Source organism: Carassius gibelio, chromosome A9 (genome assembly GCF_023724105.1).
Source record: "Carassius gibelio isolate Cgi1373 ecotype wild population from Czech Republic chromosome A9, carGib1.2-hapl.c, whole genome shotgun sequence".
NCBI lineage: Eukaryota > Metazoa > Chordata > Actinopteri > Cypriniformes > Cyprinidae > Carassius > Carassius gibelio.
Window position 1 is genome coordinate 28,712,387 of NC_068379.1, and position 22,716 is coordinate 28,735,102.

The 22,716-nt window shown below is 36.4% G+C and overlaps 1 protein-coding gene across 5 annotated transcripts in view; it reads left to right on the forward strand.

Annotated features, from left to right (window-relative positions):
- Positions 1–22,716, forward strand: part of hdac4 (histone deacetylase 4) — a 197,188-nt gene that overhangs the window by 127,468 nt on the left and 47,004 nt on the right. For all 5 annotated transcript variants that reach the window (XM_052606715.1, XM_052606716.1, XM_052606719.1 and 2 more), the window contains 9 exons: positions 3,090–3,218; positions 3,395–3,507; positions 4,948–5,064; positions 5,291–5,498; positions 8,777–8,970; positions 12,551–12,757; positions 15,774–15,960; positions 16,077–16,210; positions 19,262–19,364. In XM_052606715.1, the coding sequence (XP_052462675.1) occupies positions 3,090–3,218; positions 3,395–3,507; positions 4,948–5,064; positions 5,291–5,498; positions 8,777–8,970; positions 12,551–12,757; positions 15,774–15,960; positions 16,077–16,210; positions 19,262–19,364 (1,392 nt within the window). The remainder of the gene's footprint in view (positions 1–3,089; positions 3,219–3,394; positions 3,508–4,947; positions 5,065–5,290; positions 5,499–8,776; positions 8,971–12,550; positions 12,758–15,773; positions 15,961–16,076; positions 16,211–19,261; positions 19,365–22,716) is intronic.

A 22,716-nucleotide genomic window follows, 5' to 3' on the forward strand; every position in this document is an offset into this window, starting at 1 on the left:
AAACTGCCCAGTAGGGTCACCATCACCCTTCAGGAGTTGAGTTTGGGGCACACATGTGCAAGTGTGTAACATCAGCAAATCACATCAGGCCCAATCAGGCCCAAACAAACTCGCACACGGTTCTGCCATTTCAACAGTTTTTACAAGAGGCCAGTGAGAGTCAAGCACCTTGAGGACTATCAATGAGAGAGCTCATATGTTTCCTGTACAGCTGCCAGCTACAGCCTATATTTCATGCTAAAACTATTAAAATTCTTCAAGTGGTCTAAACAAAGATTGCATAGCCTGAGAAGTATAGCTCTTGGATTTTGAATATGGTTTTATAGGTGCAATATGTAATATTTACAGCTAGTGGTTGAAATTGGTATTCAATCCATATTCAAAATATTGGAGAGCATTGTATCTTCAGCCCCCTCCTCCTGAGACTCCATGCTCAGGCGGGTTGCCAAATTGGAGACACAGAGCAAGAATAAGGTGACAAGCCTTACATTTCATTTATTTGCATTTTAATATTCCTCTGGTCATGGTGTTTTTTAGAGGGATGCTGAAGCTTTTTAGGTTGAGTAGAATCTGTGACCACTGACCCAGTTCGTTTGCTGGCTTACAGTGTGTTAGACTGTGGCAACCCAGGTGTGCAAATACTATTGGCCAAATTGGCAGTAGGCAAAATCACTCGGACTGAAATAAAACCACGACAAGAAATCCACTTTTCAAAGTAGAATATATCGATGTAGCATTGCTTTTCAGAAAAAACAGGTATGCTAACTTAGCGTTTCTAAATAGCTGTAAACATTTTGTGGTATTTTTATGCTTTAGTACAGTCAAAAATTACATACAGCATCATTAAATATGCCACAAAACTAAATCAAATCTAGCTTTGTGGTGACGTCAATTGCTCACATGCAAGAAACTAGTTTTGTAAATGTAAAGGTTTTGTTTCTACTTTTTATTAAATGCCAGAAGGAGTTAGAAGGGTGCATGTTAAATTTACTCCTGTCTTTATTACTGTTCCTTGTTCCTCTGCCCTTGCTAATGCAGGGCATTGATGGCAGTATGCCCAGCTTTCTTTGAAATAGATGTCTGGGAATGTTCCTACCACTTACGAGAAGTGCCGTCTTCATATCTACCTAGTTTGATAAGTATAACCACAAAATTGTCTTTTCAGAATAGAGTGCTCTTGAGAGGAAAGTGATGGCAACTTTGCTTCCTCAGTATCTGCCTTTTAGAGCCAGTTGTGAAGGTTTTTACTTTGAACATTCATTTGCCCTTGTCCACTGTTAACTTACAGTTTCTCATACTACCAAAATAAACAAATAAATAAAAAGATTAAATAAGATAAATGTATTTCAGATGTAATTTTATTCAGAATTTGTTAATGTACTAACAGCAATTAATACAACAAAATAATTTATATGGTAATTACGTATTCATAATTACTAATTATAATGTAACTAGTAATTATTACATAAAAAGCTGAACTTACGGTTCATCAAAAAGCCTGAAAATATGTAATCATCATTTTTGCAGAAATATTGAGCAGCACAACTAGAAAGTGATTGAGTCACTTAGGAATATATATAAAGTATAAGTATACTTTTAATATTAAAAAAAAATGTTACATACACTTGCTGAAAATACTGTTAACAGTCGAACTTACTATAATTGATTTTATTTATCTAGTGTTTTTCCCCCATTTTAAGCATGAAAAGGTAAGGTTTATGCTTTAAAAAAAGATAAGAAAAAATGGGGTGAGTAAAATAACCTCTTTTTTTGTTTAAAAGAAAAACATGGGTTAAGTATTTTTTTTTTTTTTTTTTTTTTTTTTTTTTTTACTAAATAGTTTTACTGCTTCTTAAAGACACTCAGTAAGAAACACTCAACGCTGTCCGTCAACGCTGTGTGTATGATTTGAGCAATTTGAAGTTTATTCATGTAAATGTCTGCAGATGGCAAAAGGTGCATGAGGTTCTGTTCTAAATGACTTTTGAGTGCACTTTAATGTTCCCAGGCCTGCATTGCTCCTAATGAACTGTGTGTGCTCTTCTTGCGGGCCGTACATGTTTTGACACGGGGTCACAGACGGAGCAAGGAACAAGCGCCAGAATACAGTTGGGGCAAGAGAGGGATTGAGAAGCCTTTGTTTGAGTTTGTGAGCGGGTGAATATGTCAGCAGTGTCTAATAGGCGAAACATCCGTGCCTGGATGACAGTTTCGGATAGGCGTGACCCTCGCGGTCAGCTTTGGTTTTGGTAATTGCTGGCCAGACCTGTGCGCCCCCTCAGTGGCAGGCCTGCTCTGACATGCTGCGCCACACTCCAAGAGCTTGTGTTTGCAAACTGTTTAACGGCCGAGGGTATTCATTTGCAGTGTTTACACTTAGATGGACTTGATTACACTTTTGGGCAAGTTGCTGTGCCAAGCTGAAAGCTGTTCAGATGCTGGTTTGCTCCATTGTTTTTCGACTGGAATTGGAACTCACAAGCATAATTAGTGACCTGAACTAGCCTCTTTTATAAGGATTCATTAGTTGCTTGGGACAGGTCAAGCCAGTGTCAAACTTCCTGGTTATTTAACAGTTGTATTCTGCAGAATCAGTCAAAAACACTGCTTAAGACCAGACATTTTTTTCAGTGGAGAATCCGATTTGTTTCAGATGGATGTATTTACTTAATTATTTTTTTTTGTGTTTAATGTATTTCTTTATTTTTTATACATTCTTTATTTCAAAAAAATATTTAAAAATAAAAATACTTCTTTATTTTTTATTTATTTATTTAGTGGATTATATTTATTGAATACTTATGTATTTATTTAGACTTTATTTTTTATTTTATTTACATATATACTTCTTTATATATATTTTAAATTATTTTTATGTAGTCATTTTTATTATTTAAAGACAGCTGCCCAAGCAGGGAGTAGATAGCAATGTTTTCTTGTGTGTGTGTGTAAATGTAGTCTATTTGGTTTTTAATGTCACACAGCTCTATCTACACACATCCTGCTATTTGAAAGAAGTGTTGCAATATGAACTGTATTTCCTGTTCCTGCGTTAATTTGATGACTGTCCTCTTTCCATCTCTCATCAGCATCTGAGCCCAACCTGAAGCTGCGATCCAGGCTGAAGCAGAAAGTTACGGAGCGCAGGAGTAGTCCGCTGCTTCGGAGGAAGGATGGGCAGATCACCACTGCAAAGAAGCGTTCTCTCGACATGGCAGGTGAGAGGATCAGTCTTGAAAACAGCTCACACTTTATTCATAGTGAAAGTAGGAAACGTCAAAAAGTGATGGGCAGAACCTCCTGAATGGACTGCTAAAGGGACTGCTAGGCCGTGATTCCAACATAGATTCATTCTTGACTTGACAGCAGATTAATCAAGTCCATTTACTTTCAGAATCGGCATGCAGCAGTGCTCCTGGCTCCGGTCCAAGTTCACCCAACAACAGTTCAAACAATATTACCAATGAGAACGGCATCGCTGGATCAATGTCCAACAGTCCCGTGGAGGTACAGTCACTGCATGCTTCACCACAGTTGTGACCCTGGACCACAAACCAGTCAATTTTACAAAATCATCTGAAAGCTGAATGAATAAGATTGATTTCGATTGATGTACGGTTTATTAAGATCAGTCAATATTTGGCTGAGATGCAACTATTTGAAAATCTGGAATCTTAGTGTGCAAAAAAATCTCCTTTGAAGTTGTTCAACTGAAGTTCTTAGCAATGCATATTATTAATCAAAACTTAAGTTTTAATATATTTATGGTAGGAAATTTACAAAATATCTTCATGGAACACGATCTTTACTTAATATCTTAATAATCTTTGGCATAAAAGAAAAATCGCTCATTTTGACTCATACAGTGTATTTTTGGCTAATTGTTAAAAATATACCCCAGAGGGTTTGTGGTCCAGGGTCACATTTGGTTAAGATGCAGTCATGTAAGGGTTTGCAGTACAAGGTTTTGTATTGAATAAAAGGGTGTTGTAGATTTTGGCCAATGTGTATTAGAGAAAAAAAAAAATCCATAATGATATTTCTCCCCATTTGAAATTAATATTATCCAATGAAAGGTAAGATTTTTTTAATTTTTTTATTTATTTTTTTATATATATAAAAGATCAAAAGGATTAACAATGCAGATTCATTTCCACAGCCTTCTTTGATCATGTTTACCAAGGGTGCCGATATTTTTTGGCCATGACTGTAATAAATATACACAGTACACACACATATACAATGTGAGCAAAAACTTCTATTTTGGAAGCACTAATTATTAATATAATTATTGTATTATATTATAATAAATATATAATTAATTGGTTTGATTTTAATATTTTGTATAAATATGTTTATTAATAAAAAATTATATATGGCAAATTGTAATAAAATTATTATAAATTAAAAGTTGCTATGAAGTCGCAACATTGTTTCTCTGTGATCTGATCTAGAGTTAGATTAATGATTGGCTTACCAATTATTTATGACTGTTATTAACAAAACACATTCATTATTTATTGAACATCTTTGTTTTCAGTAATATTACTTTTGTCACCATTTTATAAAAGCCCTTTTTAATGCTTTTTTATTATTAGGAATTTTGATTCATTCACTTAAGCATGATAAAATGACATCTCTCAGTTGGCTTGTTGTGTTCTTTAATAGACTTCTAAATCTCTTAATTTCTGTGCATGCTTCATCCTTAGGACACATTTTAGCTCAGTTTTATTGGTGGCCACACTTGTCGCTTCTTGCTTTGGGAAGGGTTCTGTGATTTTCCTGGCTGTTTCCATGCATGTGTTTAAGCCGTGCACAGTCTCCTTCTGTAGACGGGTCCCGCAGGGGTCCGGAGAGCGACTAGACAGAGCTGTTTGTTTTTATCGGTGGGGTTTATTTATCTGTGCATATGTTTGTGTGTGTGTGTGTGTGTGTGTGTCGTTCCAGCCATCTTTGGCGCACAGACTCGCAGGCAGAGAGGGTCCTGTTAGCCAGCTGTCTCTGTACACATCGCCCTCCCTTCCCAACATCACCCTGGGCCTGCCAGCCACCGGCCCCTCCAGCGTGAGTCCATCTTTCTTTCTCTCCATCATAGAGAGGCCCCTGTCTGGACCCTCAGGGGGCCACATGTGGCTTTCAGCACCAGTAACATTTCAAAAAGAGCCTTTTGAGAGACAATGACTGACCGCGGATCTCTGACGCAAGCGAGACATGATTTACCGGGGAATGTCCTCTCTTCTTTGCCCTAGATTCTTTTTGAATGATGCTCTTTCATTCTCTGTTCGTACAGGTGGCGTCTGGCCAACAGGATGGTGACAGAATGGCTGTGCCAGGCTTACAGCCAGGAATACCCATAACCACTCCGTTCATGCCAGGAGCCCACCTGCCTTCTTACCTGGCCGCGTCCAGCTTAGAGCGGGAGGGCGGCTCGGCACACAACACTCTCCTGCAGCATATGGTGCTTCTGGAGCAGTCGGCCGCACAGAACTCCCTCGCAGGTCAGTCGCAGTCATAATAACCAATGTTGATGTTACCAAGACACCTGAACCTGCAGAGATGGGGTGAGCGGCGGCGTTGTTCTGGTAAAACAGGACGTGAGAAGAGTCTGTGACATATCACAGTAGAAATTTGAATTCAGTTGTACATTTAGGAATTAACAAAATTAACCTGTGACACATTAGGGGTAAGCTGTGTCATGTCGAGAAAAGTTGGGAATACGAAACAATATTCTTTAAAATAAAATACCAAAAATACGTAGATTTTTATAGTATTATTATTATTATTTTTATATTAAATACTTAGACTTTTATATTATATTATATTATATTATATTATATTATATTATATTATATTATATTATATTATAAATACAATATAATAATATAAAATACAAATGCCATTTTTTTCTTTCACATTTTCTTAATGGTATCCATAAACATACATGAAAAAGTGTGTATATACATACATATATAAATATATACTGTATGCACACACACACACACACACTATTTATATATAATGTTATACAACATTTTATTGTATGTTATACTTTATTCTAATGCATTAGTATTAGTTTTATTCATTTACATTTTATTACATTTTATTATTATTTTTGTATTTAATATTTGTTATTGTTTATGTTGTACACAATTATATTTTGCCGGATATACCTATTTTCTTAAAGAAACTGTGAACCAGCCATGCAAAGTATAATATTCAACATTTTTACATTTCTATTCATTCATTCATTCATTCATTTATTTTTTAAATTGAACATAAAAATGTACTGTTATGTTTCAAAGTTTCATTTTATTATTATTCACATTTATTTTTTATTATTAAACATATTCTTAAACCAGGCATTTAAAGTTTCATAAACTAAGTCTGCTAAATGCATAAATGTAAATGCAATGTAAAGATAATTATTCAACATTTCAGCTTTTGTTTGTTTTTAGACGGGTATGAAATGTTGCAGTTCTCCAGGATTATTATCTGATTTTGCTTCGTTAGTGCAGAAAATTCCTCATTTTATTTGAATGGAAGGAAAATTGGCCCCCACTTGAAATGTTTCAGTTGTTTACATTGGCACAGCTTACCCTAAAGCATCTGACGAACTTTACCCCACTGCTCCCTCTTTCAATGTTTCATTTTCATAATTCATGTCTAATCATGTGCAACTGTTGTGTTGCTTAAATGTATTAGTCACATGATTTGTTAGTTCTCATAATACAGTATTATTTCTCATATTTGTGACATAATTCCCCATTATTTGCACATTATGTTTTAAAATTGCAATGGGGGGGGCTCCAAACAGCCAGGTGCCCCGGGGCCTCACAGGATCATAATGTGTCGTGCTCTGTTCTCCCCGCGGATGTCATGCATTTATTGGTTGTAATTAGTCCAGCATTGGTTATGCAGCTCCCTTCATAAATTGGATTCATTTTCCCTTCGATACACACAAAAGAAGGCTCATTTTAATCAAATTAGTCATAGGCGGTGTTAATTAGCCTCCTGATGTGCCAGGAACAGCTTCACGAGAAGCTGACAATAAGAAGAGGTCATTACTTATCCTGAGGATGAGAGAGAGAGAGAGAGAGTGAGACGTCTCACATGCGCAGTCAATTCTGACTAATGATTTGTGCCATCAAAGGCCATCACGTTAAAGAGGAAAACTCTTCTCCACCCACTGTTGTCAGGGAGACTAGCGAATCCACAGGAAGTGTCAAACCCCTGGGAGGAGCAGTGATGGAGAGTGTGTCTGGAGCAGAGTGGCTCAATAACACTAAAACTAATAATAATTAAAAAATTTATTGTTTTCTGACAGAATACTGTAGCTTTTGTTCTGGTGTTCCATCATTCAGCGTAGTGCAGGCAGAGATGTATGTTTCAGTTCATGATGGTCACATACTGGAATACTCTGTGGTCTTTATCACACTGTCTGGGGTCAGCTTAATTTTTGTAAAATTATTCTACACAGTATAACTGATTGTTGTTCAAGGCAAACGATTTCCTGCATGGCTGTGCTTTTTTATTTTGATATATTATCAGTTTAATATCTGAAGAACAATTAGAAGTTAAAATGTGTTTTTATATCTTTACTGTATGTATTAAAATAGTTAATATACACATTTTAAGAGTTTTATAGAATTGTATTTTATATAATTATATAAACATTTAATATGACATATATAATGTTAATAATAAAATATTTTTTTTTTAATTAAAGGTATATGGAATAGCAATATGATTAATTTCTATGATTCTATCAATTTATTATAAAAATATAAAATTATTAATGTATACATATATTATGCATGTTTTAGTCATTTTATAGAATATACTTGAATGATATTGATATTTTATATATATTATTTAATGCTATCTATATTTTATATAAAATAATGAATATTAGTTTTATTTTATATATGCAGTATATATTTATATTTACATATTTAGTTTATATTTATATAGACAGTTTGTATTTGTTATGGTATATATAACATTTTTGTATACGTGTTTTACTAATTTTGTAGAATTTTATTTTATGTAATTAAAGCATATATTATAATGTATCCTGTACTGTTACCTATATTTTATATTGAATTATTAATATTGAATATTTTTATTATATAAATACAGTGAAATAAAAAGTTTTGATATTTTTTAACAAGTGGGTGCAGGACACTAGAGAATAGCAAAATGAAGTAAAATGTGACCTATTAAACCCAAACATTCCTCTTACATTGGACTACCAGTAAATCTGTAACAAATTTGAGACCAAAAATTATTCAGACACTTTTGTCCTAAAATAAAGTGTTATCAGACGTTAAGATTAAAAGACGTAAAATATATTTTATTATTGTGATATTTTATTACCATTTTCTAAACTATATAAAAAATTAACAAAAAATAGTTCAGTATAAATATATATATATATATATATATATATATATATATATATATATATATATATATATATATATATATATATATATATATATGTTTTCTAATGGTTAAACTTTTAAAAACGAATCTCAAGATCAGTGCTCTGTTCCATTAATTTTGAGGAGGATCTTGTCAGTTTTAGATGCTTAATGAGCGATCCGTGGTCATGCTGTCTGAAGCGGCGACAGAGATGCTCTTCTGTCTTCAGCCGTGTGTTCAGGAAACTTGTCCCCCCTCCGAGAGCCAAAGCTGGCCAGGTGTTAATTAGCTCAGTGCTGAGTGCTAACTAGAATCTGCTGTGTAACCCAAAGCCCATGTGTTGTGTCCTCAGGCCTGGGGGGCGTGTCCCTGCAGTCACATCCCATCCACAAGCTCCGGCAGCATCGGCCCCTGGGACGCACACAGTCGGCCCCCCTGCCCCAGAACGCCCAGGCGCTGCAGCAGCTGGTGGTTCAACAGCAGCACCAGCAGTTCCTGGAAAAACACAAGCAACAGTTCCAGCAGCAGCAGCTTCACATCAGCAAGGTACAGCACTCTGTCTGTCTTTAGCTCCCTGAATCACCGTGGCAACCAACAGGAAGCGTGGTCCTTATATGGTCAGACAGGAAAGTCTCTGCTTGTTTGCGTGTGTATGTGCGTGGGACTGCAGTCATGAGCAGACCCAGACTCATTCTATGTATAGATTCACAATTAAACAAGGCTCGATGGAAACAAACTTGTCTGCTTGTACCAAAAGTTTTAGAATTTTGTTTTTTCCACATTGTTTTCTTTACAAATAAAGTTTAATTCATAATAATTCATATAATATATTATATATATATATATATATATATATATATATATATTACAGTTTAAAAGAACAGTTTTTTTATGTGACCTTATTTTAATGTAATTTATTCCTGTGATGCTAAATCAGAATTTTCAGCATCATTACTGTAGTCTTCAGTGTCACGTGATCCTTCAGAAATGCTGATTTGGTTTTTCTATTATTATTATTATTATTATTATTAATATATTATATAATAATTATAAAATATAAATTTTATAAACTGTTGTGAAGTTGATTTGATTTGAATTATTCAGTATATACCATTCACAGTGCTTCAAGTGATGAGTAGTTCATTCGTCCATAAACTAAATTAATTGTGGCATTCATATCTGTACTTTCATGTAAATCTTTCATAATTTTTTTTTTTTGTACATTTTTTTGCTTCCGAGTGAAGTTTGTAATTAATCTAAGAGCTAGTTGATTTGCTTCATGAACTTTTCTTTGAAGAATTTAAATCCCTATGGAGAAAACGAATGAGAAAATAGGTTTATTCCTCATGGAGTGTTTTTGTGAGGTCTGAGGAGATTACTAGTGTTGGGCCGTTATCCTACAGGGTCTTGGGTTTGTGCTCTCTCTCACCACCGTAGATGTGCATTATAGATTAGTTATGGGGTTAATCCATGCCTGCACACAAACATGTCAGGATGAGCTCACCGGGTGTGGATCACCTCAGCGCTACACTCGGGGCTTACGGGAATACTGCCTCTGCTCAGCAGATGGCGGAGGAATTTAATGCTTCCCAAGCATTTACGCCGTTTAGATCTGACTCTATTCGTGTGCTTTGAAAGTTCACAGGGTATATATTAGACGACTTACGTTGTGATTCAGTGCATGTGGTTTTCTGCATATCTGTGGACTTCATTTGTGCTTTTTTTTTGACAATGTATCTAGGAAAAAAATCTGCTAAATTGATTTAAACATGGGGACACCATGTCAAAGGGATAGTTTACGCAAAAATGAAAATTCTGATTCTGTCACTTGTTCCAAACCTGTTGAGTTGTTTTATATCTGGTGAACACAAAAGAAGATATTTTGAAGAATGTTAGTAACCATCACTTACCAGTAGCCATTGACTTCCATAGTATTTTTTTTCCTTCTATACTATGGAAGTCAATGTCTACCGTCAACTGTTTAGTTACCGGCATTCTTCAAAATATTTACTTTTGTGTTCAACAGCTGAAAGAAACTCAGAAAGGTTTGGAGCTAGTGGTTAGTTAGTAAATTTTGACAGAATTTTCATTTTTGAGCGAAACATCCCTTTAAAACTTAGTTTCTTCTGTTGGGCATAACAGAAGAATGTTGGTAACCAAACAGTTGACGGTAGCCATTGACTTCCATAGTATGAAAAAAATGTAGTGGCTACCTACATTCTTCAATTCTTCACAACCCCCAAACCCTCAACCCCCCATTGTGTATCTGTTTTTTTCATTTGTGCAGTTTAAATATGGATATATTCAAATTTGGCATGTCACAATGAGACATGAGAACCAGACATATTTGGCATCATTGACTATAAACCTTACATGACTCCTTTAGATTCATCACATGTGAATATACGCAAACGCATATTAAATTTATGAGCTGTGGCAATGAATGTTGTCATAATTTCCGTGTTTTCCTCATTCTCATTCAAGCTAAATTTTGGCTCCTGAAAACCCAAAATATAGTACTCAAGACTACTTTTATGAGTCTTTTTCTGACACTTTTGGAGCTTTGCTTAGCAGTGGACTGATATGAGTGTGAGAAAATGATGACAGAATTCAAATAACCTAATTAATATTCATGACCCAGGCCATACCTGCCAACGTTTGTGAGCTGAGCTACTGATGCTGACAGAAACTCTAACTTTGTGAACGACTGAAGATGTTTTAGGCCTAATTATTGAACTTTTATGACAAAAAGTCCAGGATTATTGACGTTTCTGGAAAGTTTTTCAGCTTTCAAATGGTATCTGGTATCAAGTTTTGAATTATTCTTGTCATTTTGCATTGACTGTTTAATTTGACAAAGAAATGCAATGTGTAATTTACCTGGCATGCACATCCAGCATGTTCACTAAGCTGAAAGAAGAGATGGAGCTGATTGAGGACGGGGAAAAACAAAAAGGACAGTATGAAAAAAAGAAAAGCTTGTTTGGAATGAAGTACAGGGATGAGGCAATTGTAGAGTGCTCTGACGTCAATTATGTTCCCTCGGCACATTGCCAGGGGGCTGTGTTTTTACCACACTCAAGTGTTTGGGTGTGTGTGTGTGTGTGTGAGAGAGAGGGGGCGGGGCTAAGCTGTCATTGCCACAGTGGTAGGGTTAGACACAGCTATCACAGCATGAACTTGAGCCAAGAGGACAGTTTCTTTTGTTCCTGTTGTTCCAAGAATATTATTTATTGCAACTGTAGCTTTGACTCTGTAGTTTTTGACACAAGATCTGTGTGTGGCAGATGTCTTAAGTCTTTTTCTCATGAAATCCTGTTTTGCAAGCCAACATTCACAAAATGTTATACTTTCATGAAGTGAAGTAGTTCTAAGTAAAACAGGATATTTATTGTTTTAAAATTGTGTATTAATCAAGTAAATGGGGTTCAGTTTAATTTTATGTTGGTTTTAAGGGTTAGCATTTACTATACAAGATACTATACTATACTATACTATACTAAACTATACATACTATATTATTTACAAGAAATACTTAGCCACTCTACAAGCTACTAACATGTTCATAGGCTTAGTTTTTTTTTCAGTTGAATCTAAAGCATTGCACAAAACATAATGTCAAAATCACCAGATCCTGTAATTTTTATTTTATATATAATGTTTTTTTATGTATAAAATATATTATTTTCAATATAATTATAATTAACAATGTTAATTTGTATAAAATAATATATTATAATAATATAAGCATTTTTTTTTTTTTTTTTTATCAATTTCGGTTGGTATGATTTTATTTAGGTTGAAGCTCACCAAGGCTGAATTTATTTGAACACAAATGCAGTAAAAACAGGCATTACAAATTAAAATTTCTATTTCTATTATAAAGGTTTCTATTTTAATGTTTTAAAATGAAATGTATTCTTGTGATGCAAAGCTGAATTAAGAATTGATCATAATAATAAATGTAGTAAGTGGTTTTATTTTTTATTTTTATTTTTTACCTCCAGCACTATTGAATACAGATCGAAGTCATATTCTCTGAAGAAATGAGTTTTGTATCAGTAGACGTCTGCTCCATCAGATGAGTTGATGGTGACTTTGACATGTGTTTCTCGGTCTCTCTCAGATGATGGCTAAGCCGAACGAGCCGGGCCGACAGCACGAGAGCCACCCGGAGGAGACGGAAGAGGAGCTGAGGGAGCACCAGGGGCTGGACGACTCCACGGAGGGTCATCCTCACGGGGTCACCATCAAACAGGAACCGCCGGATGAACTGGAGGAAGAGTTCCAGCAGAGAGAGAGACAAGCCGAGGAAGAGCTGCTCTTCAGACAGGTAAACAGCTGTGGGAATACGTGATACTACATCTGTCGCTGTTTTGTGAATGGCTCAAGATGAAGCACCAACCACATTGAGCACCAGAAGGGGGCAGCAAAAGGCTCCTATAAGAAATCAGACACCCTGTTGGTGTAAAAGAGGTTATTAACCCACAAGAACGAACTGTTCCAACAAGATAATACATATTTCTAGCACTTACTCAGCTGGAGGCATGCATTCATTTTACTCAAAGCTGCCAAAAAAACAATAACAGGGACTTTATTTAAAAATACAAAAAATGAATAGATCAAACCCTGAAAAATCAGTATACAGGTGCTGGTCATATAATTAGAAAATCATCAAAAAGTTGATTTATTTCACTAATTCCATTCAAAAAGTGAAACTTGTATATTATGTTTATTCATTACACAGAGGCTGATATATTTCAAATGTTTATTTCTTTTCATTTTGATGATTATAACTGACAACTAAGGAAAATCCCAAATTCAGTATCTCAGAAAATTAGAATATTACTTAAGACCAATACAAAGAAAGGATTTTTAGAAGTCTTGGCCAACTGAAAAGTATGAGCATGTACAGCACTCAATACTTAGTCGGGCTCCTTTTGCCTGAATTTCTGCAGCAATGCGGCGTGGCATGGAGTCGATCAGTCTGTGCTCAGGTGTTATGAGAGCCCAGGTTGCTCTGATAGTGGCCTTCAGCTCTTCTGCATTCTTGAGTCTGTCATATCGCATCTTCCTCTTCAGAATACCCCATAGATTTTCCATAGGGGTTAAGGTCAGGCGAGTTTGCTGGCCAGTTAAGAACAGGGATACCATGGTCCTTAAACCAGGTACTGGTAGCTTTGGCACTGTGTGCAGGTGCCAAGTCCTGTTGGAAAATGAAATCTGCATCTCCATAAAGTTGGTCAGCAGCAGGAAGCATGAAGTGCTCTAAAACTTCCTGCTATATGGCTGTGTTGACCTTGGACCTCAGAAAACACAGTGGACCAACACCAGCAGATGACATGGCACTCCAAACCATCACTGACTGTGGAAACTTTACACTGGACCTCAAGCAATGTGGATTGTGTGGCTCACCTCTCTTCCTCCAGACTCTGGAACCCTTATTTCCAAACGAAATGCAAAATGTACTTTCATCAGAGAACATAACTTTGGACCAGTCAGCAGCAGTCCAGTCCTTTTAGAAGCGAGACGCTTCTGACGCTGTCTGTTGTTCAAGAGTAACTTGACACAAGGAATGCGAAGCTGAAACACATGTCTTGTATACGTCTGTGCGTAGTGGTTCTTGAAGCACTGACTCCAGCTGCAGTCCACTCTTTGTGAATCTCCCCCACATTTTTGAATGGGCTTTGTTTCACAATTCTCTCCAGGTTGCGGTTATCCCTATTGCTTGTACACTTTTTTTTCTACCACATCTTCGCCTCTCAATTAATGTGCTTGGACACAGAGCTCTCTGAAGAGCCAGCCTCTTTTGCAATGACCTTTTGTGTCTTGCCCTCCTTGTGCAAGGTGTCAATGGTCATCTTTTGGACAACTGTCAATTCAGCAGTCTTCCCCATGATTGTGTATCCTACAGAACTAGACTGAGAGACCATTTAAAGGCTTTGCAGGTGTTTTGAGTTAATTAGCTGATTAGAGTGTGGCACCAGGTGTCCTCAATATTGAACCTTTTCACAATATTCAAATTTTCTGAGATACTGAATTTTGTGATTTTCCTTAGCTGTCAGTTATAATCATCAAAATTAAAAGAAATAAACATTTGAAATATATCAGTCTGTGTGTAATGAATGAATATAATATACAAGTTTCACTTTTTGAATGGAATTAGTGAAATAAATCAACTTTTTGATGATATTCTAATTATATGACCAGCACCTGTAGTTGCTCACCATTCAGTTTAATGTAGCCACAGGTCCTCTACACTTAATCGCTGCTTTTTAAAAATGAACAGGAGGTGGGCACTTGTGCTGGATGAGATCTTTTTTTTTTCTTAATGGACAGCAGGGGTTTGAAACCAGCTGCATGTTCCTGCAGTCGAACTGAAATATGATCAGCTAACTAACACTTTGTCCAAAACTGAAGGAACTGCCAATTAACAGGCAGTGTTTATGAATGAAGGAGCCTCCGAAAGGTTTCAGACCAGCTTCCAAGGCAGCCTAACATCACTTATAAAGATGAAGGATAAATCGAGTCTGCTTTAGACATAACCAAGTGAATATTTAATGGCTACAATGCTTGTTTCTAAGTAGAAATGTGTGATACAGTGAGAAATATTTCTTGTGCAGCAAATCAGCATATTAGAATGATATCAGAAGGATCATGTGATGCTGAAGACTGGAGTAATGCTGAAAATACAACTTCATCATCAAAGGAATAAATTACATTTTAAAATAAATACCAATGGAAAACAGGTATTTTAACTTGTAATATTATTTAAAATATTACTGTTTTTTTTACTGTATTTTAGATCAAATAAATGCAGACATAATGACACTTATTTGTTTTTAAACATGAAATCTTAATGACGCCAAACTTTTAGTCTTGATTTTTTAAATGCATATTCATTAATTTACATTTTCCAAACCAGAAGCAATTTTTTATCTTTCAAATAACCGCCTCAACAATATGTGCTTTGGTGCCGTCAGATCATCATAAACTGCTTTAGAAGGCTTATCTTTCCAGGTTTAACACAGCCTAAATGTAGTCCTGAGTAGCTTAACGCAAAGCATCGTGGGATATGAAGTCTAAATCAGAGTACTCTTAACCTTAATGAGCACAAGAAGTGAAGGTTTTCTCCTCAATTTTTTAAAATATGAAGCATTTTCTACATTTAACACTCTTTCTGGTGTTTTGCAATGTATTGAGTACCACCTGCTGGTTATTTGTGTAACTACAGGGTGCCTAAAAACACTTAGGAAATGTCCTTATAAAGATATGTGTCGTTTGTCTTTTAAATTGAGTTGCAAAGTGAATGTATTTGAAGCTGAACTTCTGTTCTGGTCTCTGAGCAGCAAGCTCTTCTGTTGGAGCAACAGAGGATCCATCAGCTGAGGAACTATCAGGCGTCTATGGAGGCGGCCGGACTGTCTGTGACCTTCCCTGGCCATCGGCCCCTGTCCAGAGCACAGTCGTCCCCGGCCTCTGCGACCTTTCCCATTGTGGTCCAGGAGCCACCAGCCAAACCGCGCTTTACCACCGGTCAGTCACTGCATCAGATGCCCAATAAAGTTCACCGATTAAACAACTAAGCATCTGGATATTACCTCAGAAATATTTAAGTGAATTTATAATAATAAGTATTTGTGTACCTACAGGTCTGGTGTATGACTCCCTGATGCAGAAGCACCAGTGCATGTGTGGAAACAGTAACATCCACCCCGAACATGCCGGACGCATCCAGAGCATCTGGTCACGTCTGCAGGAGACGGGGCTGCGCGGCCAGTGTGAGGTGACTGTTCACTCACATCTCTCAGTTTATGATATATCAGTAACACGATGTGATCTTGCAGCACCACACATATTTAATAAGTGGTATTTTAATCTTCAGCCTGTTGGTTACTGTGGAAGATATTTTTAGGATCTGTAGAGGGCGCTGTTCAGCCATCACAAATACAGCTACGCACTCCTGTTGATGAAACTTTATGAATAAACCAGAGTTTTACTCCACAGAAAAGGGGGTGTGAGATTGTTTTGAAAAAAAGAGGCAAGAGCGGAGGAAGTGCTAGTGAATTACATCAGGGATCCGAAGTCTGAGACAACTAGGAAAATGCTTATCTTTTCACATTTTCACAAGTTTTTTATTACAAACTGGGAAGAAGTAGTCTTAGTATTTTGGTTACACTTTTTCTCTAATGACAGTACGAATTAAGCTACATGAACACCACAGGTTTGTGCTTCAGTGGAAGCAGCAGCATCTGACTTTAGTACAGAAGGGTAACATGACCAATTTTAATAATATTAATTAGCCTATCAAAAAATAGTGTTAGTTTAGGGTGAGTGAGATTTTTATTTTTTGTGTATATATATATATATATATATATATATATATATATATATATATATATATATATATGAATATATATATATATGAATATATATATATAGATATTTATATATTTTTTTTTATTCTCTAAAAACACTGCATTTATTTGATAAAAAAATTGAACAATTGTGAAATAAGAAATAAGTCTTTCTAATTTTAATATATTTCAAAATTTAATTTATTCTTGTTTAATTTTTTTGCATCATTACTCCTGTCTTTAGTGTCACATGATCTTTCAGAAATGCTGATTTGCCACTCACGAGTTTGAGCAAAGTAACTTAAAATTTAAGAACATGAAATTCAAAAGAACAGCATTTATTGGAAAATATTTTTTGGGGGGGGGAACATGAATGTCTTTAGTATCCCTTTTGATCAATTAAGTGCATCATTGTTGAATTAAAGTATGAGTTTCTTTCAAACAAATTAATAAATAAAAATACATTTGAACATTTCTTTTTAATGTAATATTATTATTTTTGAAATCCTTCATTTTAGTTTATTTACAAGTCTAAATGAAACTGTATTGCATTGTTTACAGACTGCAACATGCAGGAAACTCCTCACAAAAGCATCTGTGTGTGTGTGTGCATACATATATATGTGCATTAAGCTATAATTAACATTATTTTACTCCATTTGCCACATATTAAAATGCTTAAATCAGTTTTCTCCAGTCTGAGCCTGCTTATCTCTGCCTCCACCTGCTGAAGGTAATTCCTGAGCTCTCTCATCATCTCGAGCTCTGATCGCTGGTGCCTAATGGCTCTCGCTGGATCTAATCTCTCCTGCCACGCTGGCTCCATTGCGTCAGGCGTGTTAGAGTAGGTCGCATAGCTGCAGTCTCTGTTTTCCTCCAAACAAACAAGTAAACAAGCATGACAATGGCACGGCTGTGCACCCGCTCTCTCGCCTACGTTCGCTCCTTGGTGGGGATGTTTATTGTTCTGGGAGATGGAAACAGTGGATTGGGCCTCAATTAAAGGCAGTCATGACTCTAATACCCCCTAATCTACTGCAGGGGGGCCCTTAAAGAGTGTAGGGTTGTTTTAAGCTGCCGCCAGCCAGCGCAGGGCCCCCGCGGACCCCTCTTTAACTGCCTGCTGTTAAATCTGAGAGGTACTGTAGTACGTCCTGTTGCAGGTGTCACCTCGGCTCGGCCCGGAGCGCTTCCACAGGTGGTCAGGTCCGCCTCCCTCTCGGATGGTTTGTGACTCAGAGGCCAGAGCTATTAAAAGGGAAAATGACTTTATTGCAAATCCAGCAGCTCCGGCACCTCTGAGGGCCGACGGCTCTGTTCTTCAGGCATGTGGGGCCCAGTTTGGAGTGGACGCTCTGTTTCAGCTCTGCTTAGACAGCTAAAGACGTCAGAGGGGGCTGGATGGCAGTATGTTTAAAATGGCTCATTTAATATGGCTGTCGATTTTGCAATCAATGAATTATGTCTTGTCAAAACATTCCAGTCAACAAACTAATTAAAACGTGTATTAAAAAAATTAGACATGACCTAGACCAGGGGTGTCCAATCATTTTCCTGCCGAGTTCAGCTCCAGCCAACTCCAACACACCTGTCTGGAAGTTTTTAGAGCGTCGGAAGACCTTGATTAGCTGGATCAGGTGTGTTTAATTAGGTTTAATTTGAGTTATTATTTATTTTTATTCTATAATACCATTCATCAGGTGTTCACGAAGACTATTTTTGTACATATATATCCTCTGGTATATTTGTCCATTTGTAGCCTATTTAAATGTGTTAAAAGTTAATGTTAGAATTTTGAATTCTTTTTATCCTTGTTATAGCACTTATATTTCATTGATCTTTTTGTTGTTTTTGATTGCTTCCACTGTCCTCATTTGTAAGTCACTTTGGATTAAAGCGTCTGCTAAATGACTAAATGTAAATGTAATGTTCCATGTGCGGTTTAATATCAACCAATAAGATTCCATGTACTATGTTGCGTTTTCATTGGTCAGTCGTTGAAGCCTATTTCTGATTGGTTGTTGCCGTTTTGACAGCGTTTATGCCAAGAGCAAAGAGAAAGAAATTGAAGAGAAGATAACAGAGAAACCTGAGCGAGCCCAGAGAAATTTTTTTTAAAAAATTTGAGACTCTGTCAACGGCAAGGTCATGAGTTCTATTCCCAGGAAACAGGAAATGCATGAATTGCACTCTGTGAGGTTTGCACCAAAGCGAATGCTTTTTTTTTTTATAAATTGTAATAAATAAATACATGTATTTATTTATTGAATTTTTAATCAAATAAATGCAGCCTTGGTGGGCTTGAGAGACTCAAAAACATTTTGAAAAATCTTACCAGAGTTAATTCATGGTTAGGAGCTTGGAATATGCACAACATTTTAACAAAATGCACAAAAAATGCCATGAAAGTGTGATAATTAAAAGTACATTTTGAATATTGCCTCTTTTCTTACTGAGGTTTTAACTCTTTCTTTCTTCAGTGTATTCGAGGCAGGAAAGCCACTCTGGAGGAGCTGCAGACGGTCCACTCTGAGGCTCATGTGCTGCTTTACGGAACTAACCCTCTCAGACAGAAACTGGACAGTAAGAGTAAATCCACACACACACTGAATCTGATTTTTGTAAATGAGCTCATCGTTGTACAGTATTTCTCTCTCTGTGACAGTTGGAGCCTCCGATGGCCTTCTCAGTTATTAGCCCATGACGCTTCACCTGGACTTCTGCAATTATCCACATTATTTATGCTTCTGCAGCCATATCCGCCTTACAGCATGTTTCCTAAATGCTGCAATTCGTTTCATTTCTTTTTTTGGCCAGTTGTTGTTCCCTCCCCATCCCAAACTCCCTGGCGTTCCCCTCTGTCAGCCCACTCTCTGCTTTCATCAGTCATGGCCTTGATCTGAGTTTGCCCCTGAGCTGTCTGTCAAGGACGTCACCTCTCTGCCAATAACAACCACACATGCAGTTTTCCATGACTTCAGCTCCGGCCCCCTCATGCAGCGATCAAACACATGCATAAACGACATGCCCACTCACGGATATTTCACACTCGTCGGGGTACATACATACACGATCTGTTTCCACCTTTCCAATCTGATTGGGTCCGTTTGTTCAACAGACTTTTTTGATCTTGCAACAATGTGTTGCTTCATAAGCCTGATTGGTTTGAAAAATAGTGCAATTTTAATCAATAGATGTTTTGCCTCATTGAGAAATGTTGGATTATTTCATGTGTGTTTGTGCACTAATGTACAGTTGAAACCAGATATTTACACTCCAGAAAAAACAAAACATAAAAACTTTTTTTTCTTTACTGTTATACATTAAATCAGAGTAAACTTTTTCTGTTTTATATCAATAAATATTAGCATTTTTTTATTATTATTGTTAAATGACAGAATCGAGCGAGGGAGAATCTTTATGTATTTTCTGTATCACTTTCATCAAAGTCAGAAGTATTCATACACGTAAGTTTATTGTGTCTTTAAACAAAAAGAAATCTCCTGATGATTCCATTCTGAGCTTAAGAAGCTTCTGATAGGTTAATTGGTTTCATTCGAGTTAATTGGTGGCACACCTGTGGATGCATATAAAGGCACACCTCAAAGAGCCTCTTTCTTTGACATCATGGGAAAATCAAGAGAAATCAACCAAGACATCAGGAAAAGAATTGTGGACCTCCACAAGTGTAGCTCATCCTTGGGTGCAATTTCCAGATGCATGAAGGTCCCACGTTCAGACTATAATATGCAAGTGTAAAAAACAAGGGAATGTACAACCATCATACCACTCAGGAAGACGACGGATTCTGAGTCCCAAAGAGGAAAGTTTTTTTTGGTGCAAAATGCATGAATCAACCCCAGGACAACAGCAAAAGACCTTGTGAAGATGCTGGCTGAAACTGGTAAGACCGTGTCATTCTCTACAGTAAAACGAGTCCTGGACCACCATGAGCTGAAAGGTTACTCTGGGTGGAGAAAGCCATTACTTCAAAACCACCATATAAAAGACAGACTACAGTTTGCATCTGCACATGGGGACAACAATCTTATTTTCTGGAAACATGTCCAGTGGTCTGACAAAACAAAAATGGAACCGTTCGTCCATAATGAAAAATGGTATATTTGGAGGAAAAAGGACGAAGCTTTGAAGCCTCAGAACACCATCCCAAACGTGAAGTATGGGGGTTGTAGTATAATGTTGTGGTGCTGCTTTGCTCTAGAAGGGACTGGTGCACTTAACAAATAATGTGGATATATTGAAGCAACATCTGAAGACATCAGCCAGGAAGTTGAAGCTTGGGCGCAAATGGTACTTCCAAATGGACAATGACCCCAAGCATACCTCCAAATTAGTTACAAAGTGGCTCAAGGACAACAAAGTCAATGTATTGGAGTGGCCATCACAAAGCCCTGATCTCAATCCAATAGAAAATTTGTGGGCGGCACTGAAAAGGCGAGTGCGAGCAAGAAGGTCTATAAACTTTACCCAGTTACACAAGTTCTGTCAAGAGGAGTGGGCCAGAATTCCAGCAAACTATTGTAGAAAGTTTGTGGAAGGATACCCAAAACGTTTGGCCCAAGTGAAACAGTTTTGGGGCAATTCTACCAAATACTAGGAAATTTTAGTAAGTATACTTCTGACTTTGATGAAAGGGTTAAAAAAATACATAAAAATTCTCCCTCTTCAATTCTGACATTTAACAAATGCAAAACAAATATATGTTAATGTTTATTGTTCTAAATCAGAAAAAGTGTGCTCTGATTTAATATATGACAGTAAAGAAATAAAAGTTTTTGTGTTTTTTTTTTTTCCTGAAGTGTATGTAAATATCTGGTTTCAACTGTAGTGGGGATCCTCATTGTGGTCATATTGTTGAGTATTAAGGGTTGGTGGTCCATCTGTGATGATATATTGGATGTCTTATTGAGGTCTTTTGCCATTGCATTATATCTCTGGGGTTTTTTTTTTGTACTGATGTTTACTTGCACGCCATATTTTTAAGGCACTATGTTTATGTGAAGTAATTTTAAGTTATATATGCATATACATGCAAACAAGACTGTGTGCTTGAAATGCATTGAACAAGCATTCATATTTGGACGTGTACCATGGCAGTAGAATGATTCAAACCAATAATTGAGTTTGTGAGTCTTTCTGACTGATGAAATGGTCCATTAGTGTCATTGGTTCATGAATCTGACTTGAATGGTTGCAGTTTTTGTTAACCATGTTGTTAAAATCATGTATTTGTTGATCAAACTACATTGATTTCATTATATGTTTTTGATTAATTTAAAAGAACCAGCTCACAAGAGTCAGTTTCATCAAGTCACACTGGTTGCACTGTATTTTTTGATTAACTAAAAAAAGCCGGCTTTTTGATTCAGAGTCATTGATTTGTGAATCATACTACATTGATTGCGCTATATGTTTTTGATCCACAAAAAAAAAATCAGCTCACAAGACTTTTTCGTTCTTCAATCAAATGACACGGGTTGCACTCTTTTTGATTTCACAAAAAAAGAGCTTTGTGAATCAAATGACAGTTTATACTGCGTTTTTGATTTGCTTTAAAGAGTTTGCTAATAAGAGTCATCAGTATGTGAATCAAATGACACTAGTTGCACCATGTTTTTGATTCACTTGAAAGAGCCAACTGAAGAGAATCATTGGTTCGTGATTCAAATGACACGGTTGCACTAGGTGTTTTTGATTCACTTAAAAAAAGATTGAAAAATAACTGGTTTGTATGAGTCATTAGATTATGAATCAAATGACAAGGGTTGCACTATGTTTTTTGATTCACTCAAAAGAGCCAGCTCATAAGAATCACAATTCATAAATCAGATGACACGAGTTGCACTTTGTTTTTAATTCAGTTGAAAGAATTGGCTCATACGAGTCATTTGTTTGTGAATCATGGGCTGTGCTT